Source organism: Centroberyx gerrardi, chromosome 6 (genome assembly GCF_048128805.1).
Source record: "Centroberyx gerrardi isolate f3 chromosome 6, fCenGer3.hap1.cur.20231027, whole genome shotgun sequence".
Taxonomy (NCBI): domain Eukaryota; kingdom Metazoa; phylum Chordata; class Actinopteri; order Beryciformes; family Berycidae; genus Centroberyx; species Centroberyx gerrardi.
In genome coordinates, this window is record NC_136002.1 from 16,396,571 (window position 1) to 16,411,482 (window position 14,912).

General features: G+C 39.9%; 1 protein-coding gene across 1 annotated transcript in view; it reads left to right on the plus strand.

Annotated features, from left to right (window-relative positions):
• The window catches only part of fchsd2 (FCH and double SH3 domains 2), a 75,938-nt gene that overhangs the window by 47,342 nt on the left and 13,684 nt on the right, over positions 1–14,912 (plus strand). The window contains exons 11-12 of the mRNA XM_071904742.2: positions 7,978–8,094; positions 8,373–8,477. Of these exons, the coding sequence (XP_071760843.1) occupies positions 7,978–8,094; positions 8,373–8,477 (222 nt within the window). The remainder of the gene's footprint in view (positions 1–7,977; positions 8,095–8,372; positions 8,478–14,912) is intronic.

Sequence of the window (14,912 nt, forward strand, 5' to 3'; positions counted from 1 at the left end):
GTCATTGCGATACAGAAAAGAAAAAGACAAGACTGTTTCACAACACTGCATAGCACAAAGGAAAAAAATACAAAATTAGAAATGTAAACATAGGAAACACCCCTTAGGCAGAACTGTACATGCAGCGCTGTATGGGGAGTTACAGTGCGGTCTTTCTACACCTCCTGACGTTCCTGTCTTGTAACACTGTGTTGTGTTGTGCTCTGTCTATATATGCTTGCCAATTGAAGGTTCATGAGATGCACCTCTGAGCTATTTTAGAGAACCGGTTGATCATTGGTTGATCTAATGCTTCACACATTCCCCTTCATTAGTGAAAGTCAAGATTCACCTGAGAGCAATTCATCAATTCAGGACACATTTACAAAAAAAGTTTAATAGAAATGTATAGAAAATATGCTTGACAGATTATGACAACTGGTTCAACCATTTTGCATGTAATGACTTATGCAATGAACTAATGCCTAGATGTTTTGGGGGGTAAGACTATTCAACAGAGAACCGGTATAATACATTTTGATCAACATGACATAAGCAATTGATAATGTAGGAAACAGCAGACAATTGTACATAATCATTTGCATGAATGTGCCAAAGCATTTGCAATTTGTTCAAAAGAATGAGAAACTGCTTTTATGATGTGCACAAGTGACTAGATGATGTGGAGGTTGAACAAGTAGTTTTGAGAATTTCAATTCTGATCTGAGAAATGTACCAAAGCGACTGAGAAAAACTGTAAAAGCTGGCAATGATACAAGGTTTATTATAGGATATATGCCATCTGGTGACAGTCTCATGAGAAGTATCATGACAACACAGAAACTTGAGTGTACACATTTTCAGTACGGGTATTACCTGGGGAAAACCCCTGGATAAACTGCTGGCCCTAACAGTTGTGTCATTGCCCACTGAGGGTGGCCGTACCATTCAAACATTTTTCTGCGGTCATTTGATTTTGTCTTGTGCTACGTCCTGAAATGGCCAACCACTTCCACTTCTTTCACTCCAGGCAGGCAAACACTTGAGACAGAATTCACATCTGTTATTTCTATGATCTTGGATATTTTAAGAGTTGATTTATGAACCTTAGCAACCCTCACAATGCTGGAAACAAGAGAGCCATGTCTCCACTGATGAGGTAATCAAGAAATAATCCCTGCAGCTGCCACAGTGACAGTTGGAGACTCACTTTGTAGACACATTGACACCACCCAGAGTTATTTTTTGGTACATGTGAACATTTTCTGATTCATAACTGTTAGCACAACAACATGCATTACACATCACACTGGCTCTCTGGTTTCTGGCTTTGAGAGAATGTTTTGCCTATTGGCAAATAGTGGTCCATAACCATAGAAATTATTTATGCACATTTTCTTTTAGGGTTGATTTTCTCTTTAAATATTAAAAGTTATTGAAAGGAACTTTTGTTGGCTTGCCCAGGTCTGTATATCATAGCAAAATCATAGTAACATGACTATGACTGCTGTGTGCTGCTGCTCAACCACACAGGCTACTAGATAACTCTCAGTCTTCTCTATATCACACCCTTCACATCATGACTGTGACTGATGTACAAGAATAAGAATAAACATTACATATCTGTATTAGATCAATAAGGTTGTGAATTACTACTATAGACTCATATTCAGTAGTAGCTTGAATGCTTGGGAGAACCTCAGAGTATAACTCCTTTTTCAGACAGGAATAAAGCACAGCATTTTTTAGATACCTTGTTGTTTTGCTACACAATAGGCCCATAATTCACCTGACCTTCACTGGTTAAATTGTTGGAACTGGGCACATCGTGAGACACATAAGCCACTGCTAACAGAGAGTAAAATAGACTAATTTTCTTTGTTGCAGTATTAATACTAGAAGTGTCTGCATAACAACTCATACTTTGAAATACATTTTGCTACTGTGCAATTGCTCTACGATAATGGAAATAAGGGAGCTGTATTTACAGGGTTACTGAATACCACTGTTATGACAGTGGGTTTGATCATAAGACTCTCCCTGTGATGCTGTCATACTGTAGTGTCTTGGTGAGCAATCCCAGCTCCACATGACTCATGCTGTAACCTTGCTGCTGTTTCATCATCTATTGAATTATCGCTGTACACTATTTGCAGTAAAATATTCAAGTTTTGGTACCTTGAACTGAAGTTGGCTTTTTTTTATTTGCTCAGTAGTCTAGTGTAATATGGATTTGTCATCAAAATATGAGTGCAATGCAAAATGACAAACTGCCAACTTTTGATGATTGGTCTTTTTCGGCCTCTATGCAATTGAGTATTGAAGCAAAGACAGCACCAAAACAGACTGACTTCAGCTCACAGTCTCAATTCTTATGCTATCTAGGCCAAGCACTGATGGATAGTCTGTCTTTGTTCAGACATACTGTAAGTAAGAAAGTAACTTTTATTCATATAGCACTTTTCAAAACCAAGTTTACAAAGTGATTCATACAACAAAAACTGCACACAAAGCAGTCCAAGTAAAACGAACAGAAACAAAAATAAACATGAAACAGACAATAGCATCAACAGGGGGGAGAACTTTGAAATCAATCCTAAATTTAACCAGTAGCCAATGTAACGTGGCTAATATAGGGGTGATGTGAGACCAACGAGCAGCCTTTGTCATTAGCCTCACAGCAGAAGCATGAATGATTTTCTCCATATTATTAAATGACAAGATGGAATGGATTTTGGCAGTATTTCTCATTCGGAACAAGACTGAATTAGTGAAATGTGGGTCAAAAATGACCAAGGACCAAGGCACTGTCATAGATGTCCGATCTGTGCTGATAACAAGGACCTCAGTTTACTGGAGTTTAGCTGAAGAAAATTCCATCTTTAATAGCGGCCAGACATTCATGCAGAGCGGCTAGTTTGTCAGGATCCTTGGGTTTGACTGATACATAAAGCTGTGTATCATCTGCGTAACAATGATAAAAGATGTAGCCAAAATGGTGAATTATATGCCCCACGAGAAGCATATATAGCGAGAATAGAATAGGTCCAAGAATTGACCCCTGGGGCACCTCGCACATCAGTGGAGTGCATGATGACACGTGATTGCCAATAGAAACAGCAAACTTCCTATTTGACAGGTAGGAGGAAAACCAGTCAGCAGATATACCAACCCTGTCAATTTCAACCTGTCAATCAAGGTAGTATGATTGCTAGTGTTGAAAGCTCCACCATTCTTCCTCATGAACATTATGTACCATGCATTAAAATATCATTTCAAACTCATTAGAGGGCTGTTTTGGTGCTGTGCTGCATGCAAAATCCAGATTTAAATTTGTCAAATATATATTTATCCTAAAAAACTCCGTTGCCTGGAAACAACTTTTAAATGATTTCTAAAACAAATGGTAATTTAGAGATCAGTCTGTAGTTCTGTGGCAGGGATGGACTGAGGCCAGGTTTCTTTAGGAGGGGCTGGACGGTAGCCATCTTGAAATATTCTGGGAGACAGCCAGAGAAGAGGGATTGGTTTAGAATGGTGAGTAGACTAGGGGCAATTGCTTCCAGGACCTCTTTGAGGAATTTAGTTGGCATAATATCCAGTGGACTGGAGCATGATTGCATATGTGATAGTGTCTATGAGATCCTGCAGTGAAACTGGGGCAAACTGGTCCAACAGAACAGGAGAACTGTAAAGCAGCTCAGAGTCGGAGTTAGGAAGCATAATATTCGATCTGATAATATTGATTTTATCTGCAAAGAAAGAATCATCAACCTAGGAGACAGAGACAATATAAGGTATATTATTAACAAGACAAACAATGGCATTGAACTGAAACCTAAGATTGTGACAATTGACAGTTATAAGGTCAGCAAAGTATGATAAGTAAGGTCAGCAGCTCCATCATATGCAGATAATAGACTTGCAATCCAGAATTTTTCCATCAGCACACTTCCCCTCATTTACCCACACGGAAGTGTTAGTTGTGGGAACGGACATGTTCTTAATGGGTACAATAGGAACCAATGCAGATTTCACATTTCACACATTTCCTGAAAGCAATTCACCAAGTCAGTGTGAAAAAACTGAGACAAAGACTGACTCAGATCTGTATAAACTGATGTAAATTTAGTAGCCAATTGATCATTGATATGCAAGACCAGAGTCAGACCCAACGGTCGGTGCAGATTATCCTGCAGTGTGAACCGGCTCAGGGAACTCGGATAAAAAACTGCCATTCAGTTTAGGGGTATGATAGATAACAATGCAACATGCTGGATTAGCACAGTCATCTAGGAACATAAGCACCTCAAAGCTAGTAAATTCATCAACAGTGAGAGGAGTACATTTGAAGTGGTTTTTAAAGGCCACAGGCAGCCAGGCAGGCCCCGCCACAACCACTGAGGGAGTAGAGTAATCCATAATTTGGAGGACACAGTTCAACAAGATGACTACATTCTGCAGCCCTTAGCCAGGAATAGGAACTCCAAATCATGGGATGTAATGAAATCATTTAAAACAAAGGTCTTATTTGATAAAGATCTGATATTTAAGAGAGCCAGCTTGGTGTGTTGGACAGACTGACCGGCAAGAGACACAGGTGGGGTCGTCCACAATTAAATTGCTATGATTCCTCCCAGCTAATTTATTTGTATGGCAACTGGAAGGCATATTGTTTATAATAACAGGAATACTAGAAATTAGTTTGGTGTCAGTGTTATTATGGATTATACTCAAAAAACACCAGGCAGTAGGGGTCTAGCCAAAGGAGGATAGAGGACTTAAGTGCCAGAACCATGTTGAAGGCCAGCAGATGAGAACCAGACCTATTAGGATTAATCCCATTGCGCCTAAAAGGATGAGGTCTGTCCAGAATGGTAGTAAAGTTGTCAACAACAGGAATTCCCAGGGAGTTACAGAAGCCTTCCAGACAAATATGAAGCTGGCGAATATGGTTGAGTTTTGTATTACCAAGGCTGTTGATACTGTAAACACAGCCTCCAAACCTAAATCTAGCTTCATGTTAAATGTAAATGAAGTGTAGTCCTGCCTAGTTCTAAACAAATGTACATGCTGTCCAACCCATCTGGAACTTCATCCTTTTAAGTGGCTGCAACCAGCTACCTAATGCACAGAATGGTGTCTGCATGTGCCAAACAGATCTTAATTTCAGATAGGATTCAGGGTGCGGGTAGGCGGCTTTTTACCTATATTGCTTGTTTCTTCACCCTTGGTTCATGAAACTCACACTTTGCAACCAACTTATACATCCCCTTGACACAGATAACTGCACATGATAATAGTGCATTCTTACCTCACCTCTGTGGTTAGGGTCAGAATAACAAGGTTGTTCTGCTCAGTATTCTAAATAATCGTTACTGCTATAGTGGTTGTTATTGAACCACGATCACAACCATTTTGACTTTGTTGTGCTGCACTTCATATATCCCTTAGCTGGCAGGCCGACTAGCCATAACTTTGCTCGTGATCCCATTTAGCCACTAATGGTTTATCATTGTGACCTTGCTTTAATGAATGAACATTACAAGTTGGTACATTAACAATTTTATAATGCATGCTGAGTAATGTAGACCATAACTACTAAAGCCCTCCCCTCCAATACATCATCATGATTCAAATCAGGACCTAGTGTCTACAGTGTGGTTGCACCAATCCAAACACCTTGAACTCCACCTTCAAACTAAATTGTTTTTCACTGTATTCCATTGTGTGAATATTATGCATTAGTGCAGCCTTAACCAGCCTGTCACCAATTTAACTTTGATCTGCAGAACAATTCAGTGCTGTCCCTGACTTTTTAGAGGCTTACTTTATGTTGTAATATTTCCAGTGGGTTGGGTATTTTTGCAGGATATTGGGTTGAAGATTGTCTAACATGCTTTAGGATCAAACATAAAGCTAATGTACCGAAACCCCATGGTGAATCTCTACACAAGGAAACGACACTACAGAAAGTCACTTCAAGGCCATATGCAAAGAAGAGATTCAAACTATTTTGCATATAAACTTTCACATTTTCCTTTAGTTGGTCTTGCTAGATGTAGGTAGGCCATCTAAAAGAAAGCCTAAGCCACCTAAACATACGGGGAAAACCGTTAACCACTTACATTCTTTATACCCATAATGCACACATTGCTCTCCTCAACCATCACAACTGATGGTTGTAGCTGCTGACCTTTATGACTGCACTGTGCATGCATTTTCATTCATCATTCATCATTCATGCATATAGGCTACATTTTACTTATTTACGTACTTATTCAATGTGTCATTTATTATTTATGCTATATTTAGACTACATACAAAATACAGGCTTTATGTTTTTTTCTTGGTCTTGGCATTGAGTTGTGGTCCCTAGCACTCATTGAGTGCCAACACCAACCTAATGGATTATTTTCTATTTTACATAGATTTTTTCAGATTTGAGCAAACCAACAAGCCACGCCTTAGCTCTCTCCATGGCACGTCAGTTTAGAACCACTGTTCAAACCTAGTTTTCTGCCTCCCTGCCTCAACTCCCTGCGATGCTGCCTCGCCTGAATGTAATTAAGCTGTAAATCTCCCGTGTAATACTCTTCGTTTCACACCTATACTTAGCCAGATTTATGCCCTGCTGTTACTGAAGCAGTACATAATTAATAGATATGATGTGCCGTGGAAACTTGCAATTAAAATAACGTGTACTGTAGTCTAGCCAACACACTTTCATTATCAGATTATGGAACCCCAGCCTCCCAGGTCTGTGAACACATTGGTGACACTCGAGTTGTGTACATCCTGTGGCTCAAAAACATTTTTTTTGTTTTGTTTTGTTTTAGTTATAATAGAAGTCCTGCTTTTTACATTCTTGCTGCAGTTTTGGAGTAGGCTACTAGTGTAGGATGAATTCAGGATGGGGGGATTTCTGTAATGGCTATCACTGTATCTGACACAAATCTTGCCATCAATATATAAATATTAGGAACACATAGTCTTTCCATGAAACAGACTGGCCAGGATGTGTTGATTTCAGCTGATAAATCAGGCGTCAAGTCTTGAATGAGGAGGTGTACATGAATGGGGGGATTTTTAAACATTGAGACAATGTGGACATTCATTTTGCAAAACGGGGTGCCACACAATACTAGGCAAGAATGAAAAGATCACATCTGTGATACATTTGTGACAAAAGTACGTAATGCATGACGATCAGAAAGTTTGAATACTGAACTCAACTGCCACATCACTTTTTTTTTAATGACAGTGCTTATTTCTATCACAACATGTTATTCAGTGGTGCTATTTGCAGTGTGCCAGGCAATTGACCGCTCAAGAATATTGATTTTAAAAAGGGAAATTCCTATCCATCCATTCTGTTTCTGCGGTTGGTAAATGGCTGCGTTTGATTGGTTGTTTGTGTGCGAGAAGGTTAGAGAACGGAACTTAGAGATTGTTTTAATACGTGAAGCTAGGAAGAGAAAAGGCCACATGGTTGTAATTGATGATGAGTGCTTTACTGGGAAGCCGTGCACATTCTTGCAAAGACTCACATATGTGCTATTGTACGTATACACACACACACACACACACACACACTTACTCACATTGAGGAGGGCACATTGCCATGCACCTCATGCTCTCTCACTTGGTAGTGCATATACAGGCACACACACACAAACACACTCACGCTCTCTCACATGTGGTTTTAATAGCACCCAACTTGTTCCAAGATGATAACAATGGAGCTGTGCAACACACACTGTATTAATTATGTGAGGGGAAAAAATCTTTCTGTCTCACACTTTCTTTCTTTAGCTTAATTAACAGCTTCTGCATATCACACACATTGTGCATGTGTTGTTGACAATGTACTTATGTGCGTGTGTGTGCTTGTGTGTGTATGTGTAAATGCATATGCTTGCATGTGTGGCTGGGTACATTTGTGTGTGTTTACCCATGCCTGTGTGATGTGTGTGTGTGTGCGTTTGTGTGTGTTAGAGTCGTCAGTTGGAGTCAGAGACGGGAACGACGGAGGAACACAGCCTGAACAAGGAGGCCAGGAAATGGGCAACCAGAGTGGCCAGAGAACACAAGAACATCATACACTACAAGAGAGTGAGCTTTACACACACACACACACACACACACACACACACACACGCATACACAGACACACACGCTGTTACATTTCAGTCTTTGTTTCATAGCAATTCACGCATTCTCTCACGCATACAAATTCACACACAAATAATTAGCATCACAATAATACTCATTACAGAAGGATGTCAACATGAATCAGAAGATTGTTGCCAACACACACAAACAACTTCTAACTGCCTTGTGTGTGTGTACCTGGGTCTTTGTGTATGTGTGTGTGTTTGTGTTGTGGTCAGTCCCTGGAGGAGTGTGAGAGCCATGGTTTGCCCCCCACGGAGCAGAGCAGAGCAGATCTGGAGCTGAAGATAGAGGACACCAAAGAAAACATACGCAAAGCTGAGGTCTGTGGTTCCCAACATTTTTTTTTTCTCAGAGCCCCACTGCATTGTCCAGATTTATATTTGATCACAAAGTTATTCATCAGAGGATAAAGTATATGCTTTGCTCTCTTTTGTTGTTACTATTTTTCTTTGTGGGGTGAAAGATATTTGAATTTGGACACCACACTTATGTCCAATCCATGTATAAATTGGTGAAATAAAAAAAAAAAATAGAATGAGTCTTCCTACAACCTTTCAAGAAACAGACTTAAATAGATGGGAATGGTTGTTTGGAAGTGGGCAGTCACTGCAAACAAAGAGTAGTGTGTTCGAGGGAGAAAGGCAGAATAAATATTTCTCCTGCAGCATCATACCACACCATAAAAACAACGCATCAAGTTGTTGCTCATCCTACCGCTTCCTCCTGGAATATAAATGCAGCCTAGCAAACAAAACCCCTGTTACAGTGCGGAGATATCATTTAGCCCAGTCATATTCCTTCTGCGTAATGCTTGGGCGGTGTGACTAATTGTTTGGTAAATATTTTGAACGCAAACAGTGGCAGTTGGTGTATAGTCCGCTCATCAGCGGGACTGACGCATCCGAGTGCGATTAACAAACACGGCCCAGGATTGATCGATTCCACATTGCAGAAACTGACAAATCGTTGCAGTTATTCACTTAGTCATATGCACAGAGCCCAGTTATCTCTTTCTGTACCTTGCTTTGTTGCACTTGTAGAGGCTTGATCATGCTTTTAGAGACTTGAATAGTTTCCTCTTTGTGGACAATGCGTGTGTGTGATAGGCAATACAGCAATCCATCCAACCCAATAGCCTCATTGCCATTCTTTTTTTTCCCACTCTTTAGCTCTGTCTCTCTCTCACTCCTTCTCCTCCCACTCTCTTGCCACCTGACAATATCTCTCTTCCTCATCATCTCCTGTCCTCTCTCCCCGTCTTCCTCTCTCTCTCTCTCCTCCATACCTCTGGTGCTACCCAGAGTAGAGATATCTATTATCTTTGTATTGATCGTCTCAAATGCAGCCTGTCACGCTGTGAATGAGATCAATGCATCTTCTCCTCACCTCATCTCTTTCTCTCCGTTCTGTCTCAAAACTCTGTAGTACCACTATGTCTCAACTTCTTCCTCTTTTTCTTTCTCTTCTCTCTCACTTTCTCCTTATGCTGCCTCTCTCTCTCTCTCTCTCTCTCGCCCCCTCTCTCCCTCTGCTGCTCTCACTCTCACACTCTCACTGCTCACACTTCTGTCTCGATATCCCTCTTTGCTTCCTCAGCACCTTTCTCATGAGCCTCTCAAATATCTGGCACCCTCTGCTGTCTGTTTTGGTCAGAGCATTTAATTTCAGAAGTCCTGCAATTTTCAAATTTTACTCTCTGGGTAATTGCTATTTCAAATCCTTTTTTCTTATTCCCCCAAAACTATTTTTTTTCAAGCTATTAAGAAAGCTCATTTAATATAATTTACTGTTTTTAAGTGACTTATATTTCAGCCTACCTTTCATTGTAGAACGATTTTGGCAACACAACTTTTGATATTGGTTTCTCCAGAATAATTAGAAACCCATTTTCATTTCTCAAAATAACCTTTGAAGAACAACATTAGATCAGTGGACAGTGTATGAATCTGACAGAGATGTAACAAGTCTAGGAGAATACCAACTGTGACCACACCACCCTTCTCCCTAGCTTTCTTTCTCTCTCTCTCTCTCTCTCTCTCTCTCACTCTCTCTCTTAGTCTCTCTGCTATTCTTTGCTCTCCCAGGCCAACATTAGCTTGAGTAAGATGTTGAATATTTAATGAGCCCATTTGGTACAAATGGGTCCATCAGTAGGAGCTCTTTTCAAAGAATTATAGAGTGAATAAAGCATTATAAAATACATTATCAAGGTTTTTATTACAGCATTTGTCTGATACGGTGATGGCACCATTCTTTCCTTTTACAAGCTCCAGCTCCCAATCACAAGCATTTTTCAGCATCCGTTTCACCACCCTCCTTGTAAGAAAATGATGGCAGGCCTATTTGGGATGGAGAATGGTGGGAGTGAAGATTTGTCACTTGTATGGATTAAAAGATATTTCTGAGGCACCTTTCATCACTGGAGACTGAAGTGGCAACATCATATTTGTTGTAGTGATTGTGTAGAATAAGCTGAGCATACTTTTCAACAAGTGAGGATTACAAAGTTCTCAGCACAATTTTGATGATGTCTCCAGTAGTGACAAGTGTCACTGATTTTCGTCATAATTTGCTGAGTAAGATGTGTACTGTTTGCTGCATATAGCTTTTCTCATTCTGGTTTCAGTGGCTCATTGAATATTAGCTCAGAAGATGATGAAGCCACTAATGAAATATATAGTCAAGTTGACGTAGAGTCTACTCACAGACTCTTGGTTTGAATGGAAATATCTTTTGAATGTGAATATCTGTGTTTTCTTATTGTTAATATTTATATACTTTTTTACACAGACTCTTGCTTAAGTAAGTTCTATGACTAGATTGTTTCAGACGTGTGTAGACACACGGTGAGCCAATGTAGTCAGTGGGGGAAAAGAAGTTCAAGTTCACTCTTGTAGCCTGCTCCGTCAGCTAAGTAGTCATTGATGCGTCCAAAATAAATATGGATTTTAGTGGGGGTTTTTTGTTTTTTTATTGGCATATCAGTCTGTTTGAAATGCCAGCTCAAGCACAATGGGCTGCTAACAGCCAATAAGAAAGATTGATAGCATTGTTCGCCTTGCTAGCTATCCTCATTTACTAATTCTTCATATATTGTTTTAGGTGTTCAGCAGTGACAGCCTGAAATGCTTGTGCCAACCTAAACACATTGATAGGCCAACACTTCAAAATTGATGCATAGAGTAGATGCAAAATCTACTCTTAACAATCTGAAACTACCATCAACAATGTTAAGTTGCAGGGCATCTAGAAGCAAGGTACACAGGTTTAGCCAGCTTACAATGTTTTTCCTCACAACTCTCCATCGGCATATTTTTTATGAAAAACACGACACCGGAAGCATAAATGTCAGTGTTTTGAATCATGTAGAACTTTAAAGAGCTAGCACACTTATCTGCTGGCTATAAGTTAGACTATCCTGGAGAGAATTGCCCATCTTTTGCACGTAATTTAAGAAGACAAAGAGAATATACCCCCAGTTCAATAATCTCTCTTGTCCTGCAACATTTGTTGCTTTGTTGTTACAAATTAAGGGAAAGGAGCAACATTACTGAAAGAAGTTCAAGTTCAAGTCAGTTTTATTGTCCCAAATGGGCAACTAGTGCTGCAGCAAGAATAAATATCACAGCATACTCCGCATCGACCCAAGAGCAAACAGTAGATGTAGAAACAAACGTAAGACGTGACTCACACCAATATATAGACAGTGTCCATAATGACTTCTTGAAGCAGTCACGTAGTCTGTACAGTAAATATAAATATACATCATCGACAATTTCAACATGATATACATCATCGTCAACAACACTGTCTCTGTGTCAATAATTATTGACATTATTATCTGTACAATCATCATCAGCATAATCAGCATCATCAGCATCACCAACACCAGCAGAAACACCATGACTACCTCCTCCATATGGGAGCATTTAAAGCTCTAATGACAACAGGTATGAAGTAGTTCTTATACCTATTCCTCGTGGCGGATGAGGGACTAAACCAGAGACGAGAGAGTAGTATCTTAAACTCTGAGTTGAGGGGATGAGCACAGTCTGAAATAATGGTGTTTGCTTTGTTAAGAATCTGCTTTTTGTATAAATCTTTTAGACTACTGAACTATTCTTTCACCTACAAGGTCATTCTTCTCCCTGATGCCCAGGTTGCTACGCCAGCAGACAATAGACAAATAAACAACAGACTCAATGAAAGCTCTATAGAACAGAGTCGTTAGTGTCTTATCAGTTTGAAAATTTGGCGAGTTTTCTTACACAGGATGTCAGTGTTTACGTCAAATTTCATGGCAGCTGGGGGTGAATGTCTAAAAATAAGAGAATAACATTGAATATGTGTCATTTGTTTGAATCCATAATGTTGCCAGTTCATGGTAAGCGCCCCAGTCCTCCAAGCCTCAGGATGCCTCTTCAGCCCAGTTAATCCCCTTTTTCTCTCCGCCTCCTGCTCTCTGTCTTTCCTCTGTTTGAATTTGAAATCAATAAAACACAGAAAGAAACAGTAGAGTTATGTATTCGGGGCTCTCTACGGATGCTGGTCTGATTTTATGGCCTGTACCTGAGTACTTGAGTACATGATCAAAGACTTTTGATATTGAAACCAGAGACTGTGTATGCCACTCTCTTGATTAGTTGCTGCTTTAACACAGCATGAACAAGAAGTACGTGCCCGGGCAAAAGCCAACTGAAAATGTTAATAACACACAATTAAATGCATTATTTATTAATTTGAACAAGTGAGTGATAATAATAATATAAGCTATAATACAACAATGTGCCCCTGGCTAGCCCTGTGCCCCTGGTGAATGAGCATCAAAAATTAATTGAAGTCAATGAACATTATCCCCAAAATATGTCCTCCTTACAGACAAACCTACATATAGAAGCTCTTCACCTAGTAGTGAGCTTAAAAAGAGGCTTAGGTGGTTCTGCTATAGTTCTCCCATATGTCTGGTGTCTCTCGGCCATACATCATGTTATACAGCAGAAATTCCATCAGAAATCTCCAAATAAAAATTAGACGGTTATTAGCCTCCTCTCTACTGTTCTCCAGTTTCTGAGTGTATTGATCATGAGTTCCTAGAAGATGAGAGAGAGGGAATAGTTGAGGCAAGAGGAGCTGCAGTCTCCATACTAATGAGCTGTTGCAGTCGGGTCTCAAACTGGCTCCACCAGACAATCTGGTCCCATTAAAACTTGGCATTAAAATCTGATGCATCTAGATTGAGACTAGATTGTGTTCCCAGCCACATTCACATGCACAAGTACAAATATATCTAAGAAGGATTGGAATTCAAATTTGCCAAGCTGCCAATACATATTAGCTAGGGAAATGTTTTTATCTTTCACACAAGTAGATTTATACTTCCTTTCACCAAATGTGGCTCGGTGTTTAATCTACACACAGTCTAGATAGCATTTTATCTGCATTGACATTTTAATACCTGTGGTAAATGGGACATGCACAGATACAGGCAGATGCAATTTTTAGTCAAAAACCAGAGCATTTTTAATAGCTTGGTTTTCACTGCAGGGCCAAATAAGGCTATGTAGGCTTTACTTGGAATTTGTATGTGGTACACAGATAGATTCTCTCCATTATGCAGTATTCAGTTTGATTTTTTTTTCACATCATTAATTGGTGCAAAGCCTGTTTCCCTCAAGAGATGATACAAGTTTTATTTTCTACACCACAAGGTTTCCATCACCTTCACAGTAAAGTAAAAAGTTCAGGACTAGTATTATAAATGTGGTTTTAAAACAGCCAGCTACTTATTCAAAGGAATCATTAGTACATATTGCTCCTTGTATGTGCTGTGCTAAGTGCCGAGCATGATTGTTCATACAAGTCTCGCTAGCTCATGATTACAACCATTTACTGGTCTTACATCCATTAGGGTTTAACTGAACCTCTTACTGTATATTCAAGGAAGAGGGCTAATGGTTAAGACCGCACAATCCCATTTTTGTTGAAATAGCACTTTCATCCATTTCATCCACCTCTTTAGTGCTGGAAGGCAGCCTTTATGTTTTTGTGATCACAGCCAGGCAGCCTAACTGTCTGTCAGCCTACCTGTCTGTGTGCTTACCTACCTATCTGTCTGTCATATCTACCTACCTGTCTGCCTGTCTGTCTGACATGTCAACCTACCATCGTCTTATTCATCACAACCAGGCAGCAGAATTTTCTACCTACCTGTCTACCTGTCTGTCCTGTTTGCCTCTCTGTCTGTCTGCCGTTCTGTCTGTTTTATTGATTACAGCAAACCAGCAGGACTGTCTGTCTGTCTGTCTGTCTGTATGGCTGTCTGTCCACCAGGGGCCTGTATTGACAGCACTGGCTGCTTATCCCATTGATTTTAACAGAAGGATGATATGCTGCTGCATGTTCCCAAAAGCACTGACAACTGAATATGTGTTGGCCAATATTTTAACTTTTCCCCTCTTCAGTCAAGTATGTTAATGGTCCCATAGCAACAAGAGAAGCCAAGGCTAGTGCCTCCCTCAAGCATCTGTTGAGCGCTGCTCACTAAAAAGAAAAAAAAAATGCGGCACTTAGTGGACTCAGGTTTTTATTGATCAAAGCAGGGCTGTCTGTCTTGACGGTCTGTGTGTCTTCTTGTCTGACTGTCTGTCTGTATGTCTCTGTGGGAGGGATGTATCAGCTATCAGTCTGCTCTGTCAGCACAAGGCAGATAAAAGGAAAGAAGAGAGTGATGAAACAAGAGTGATGAAAACAGAGAG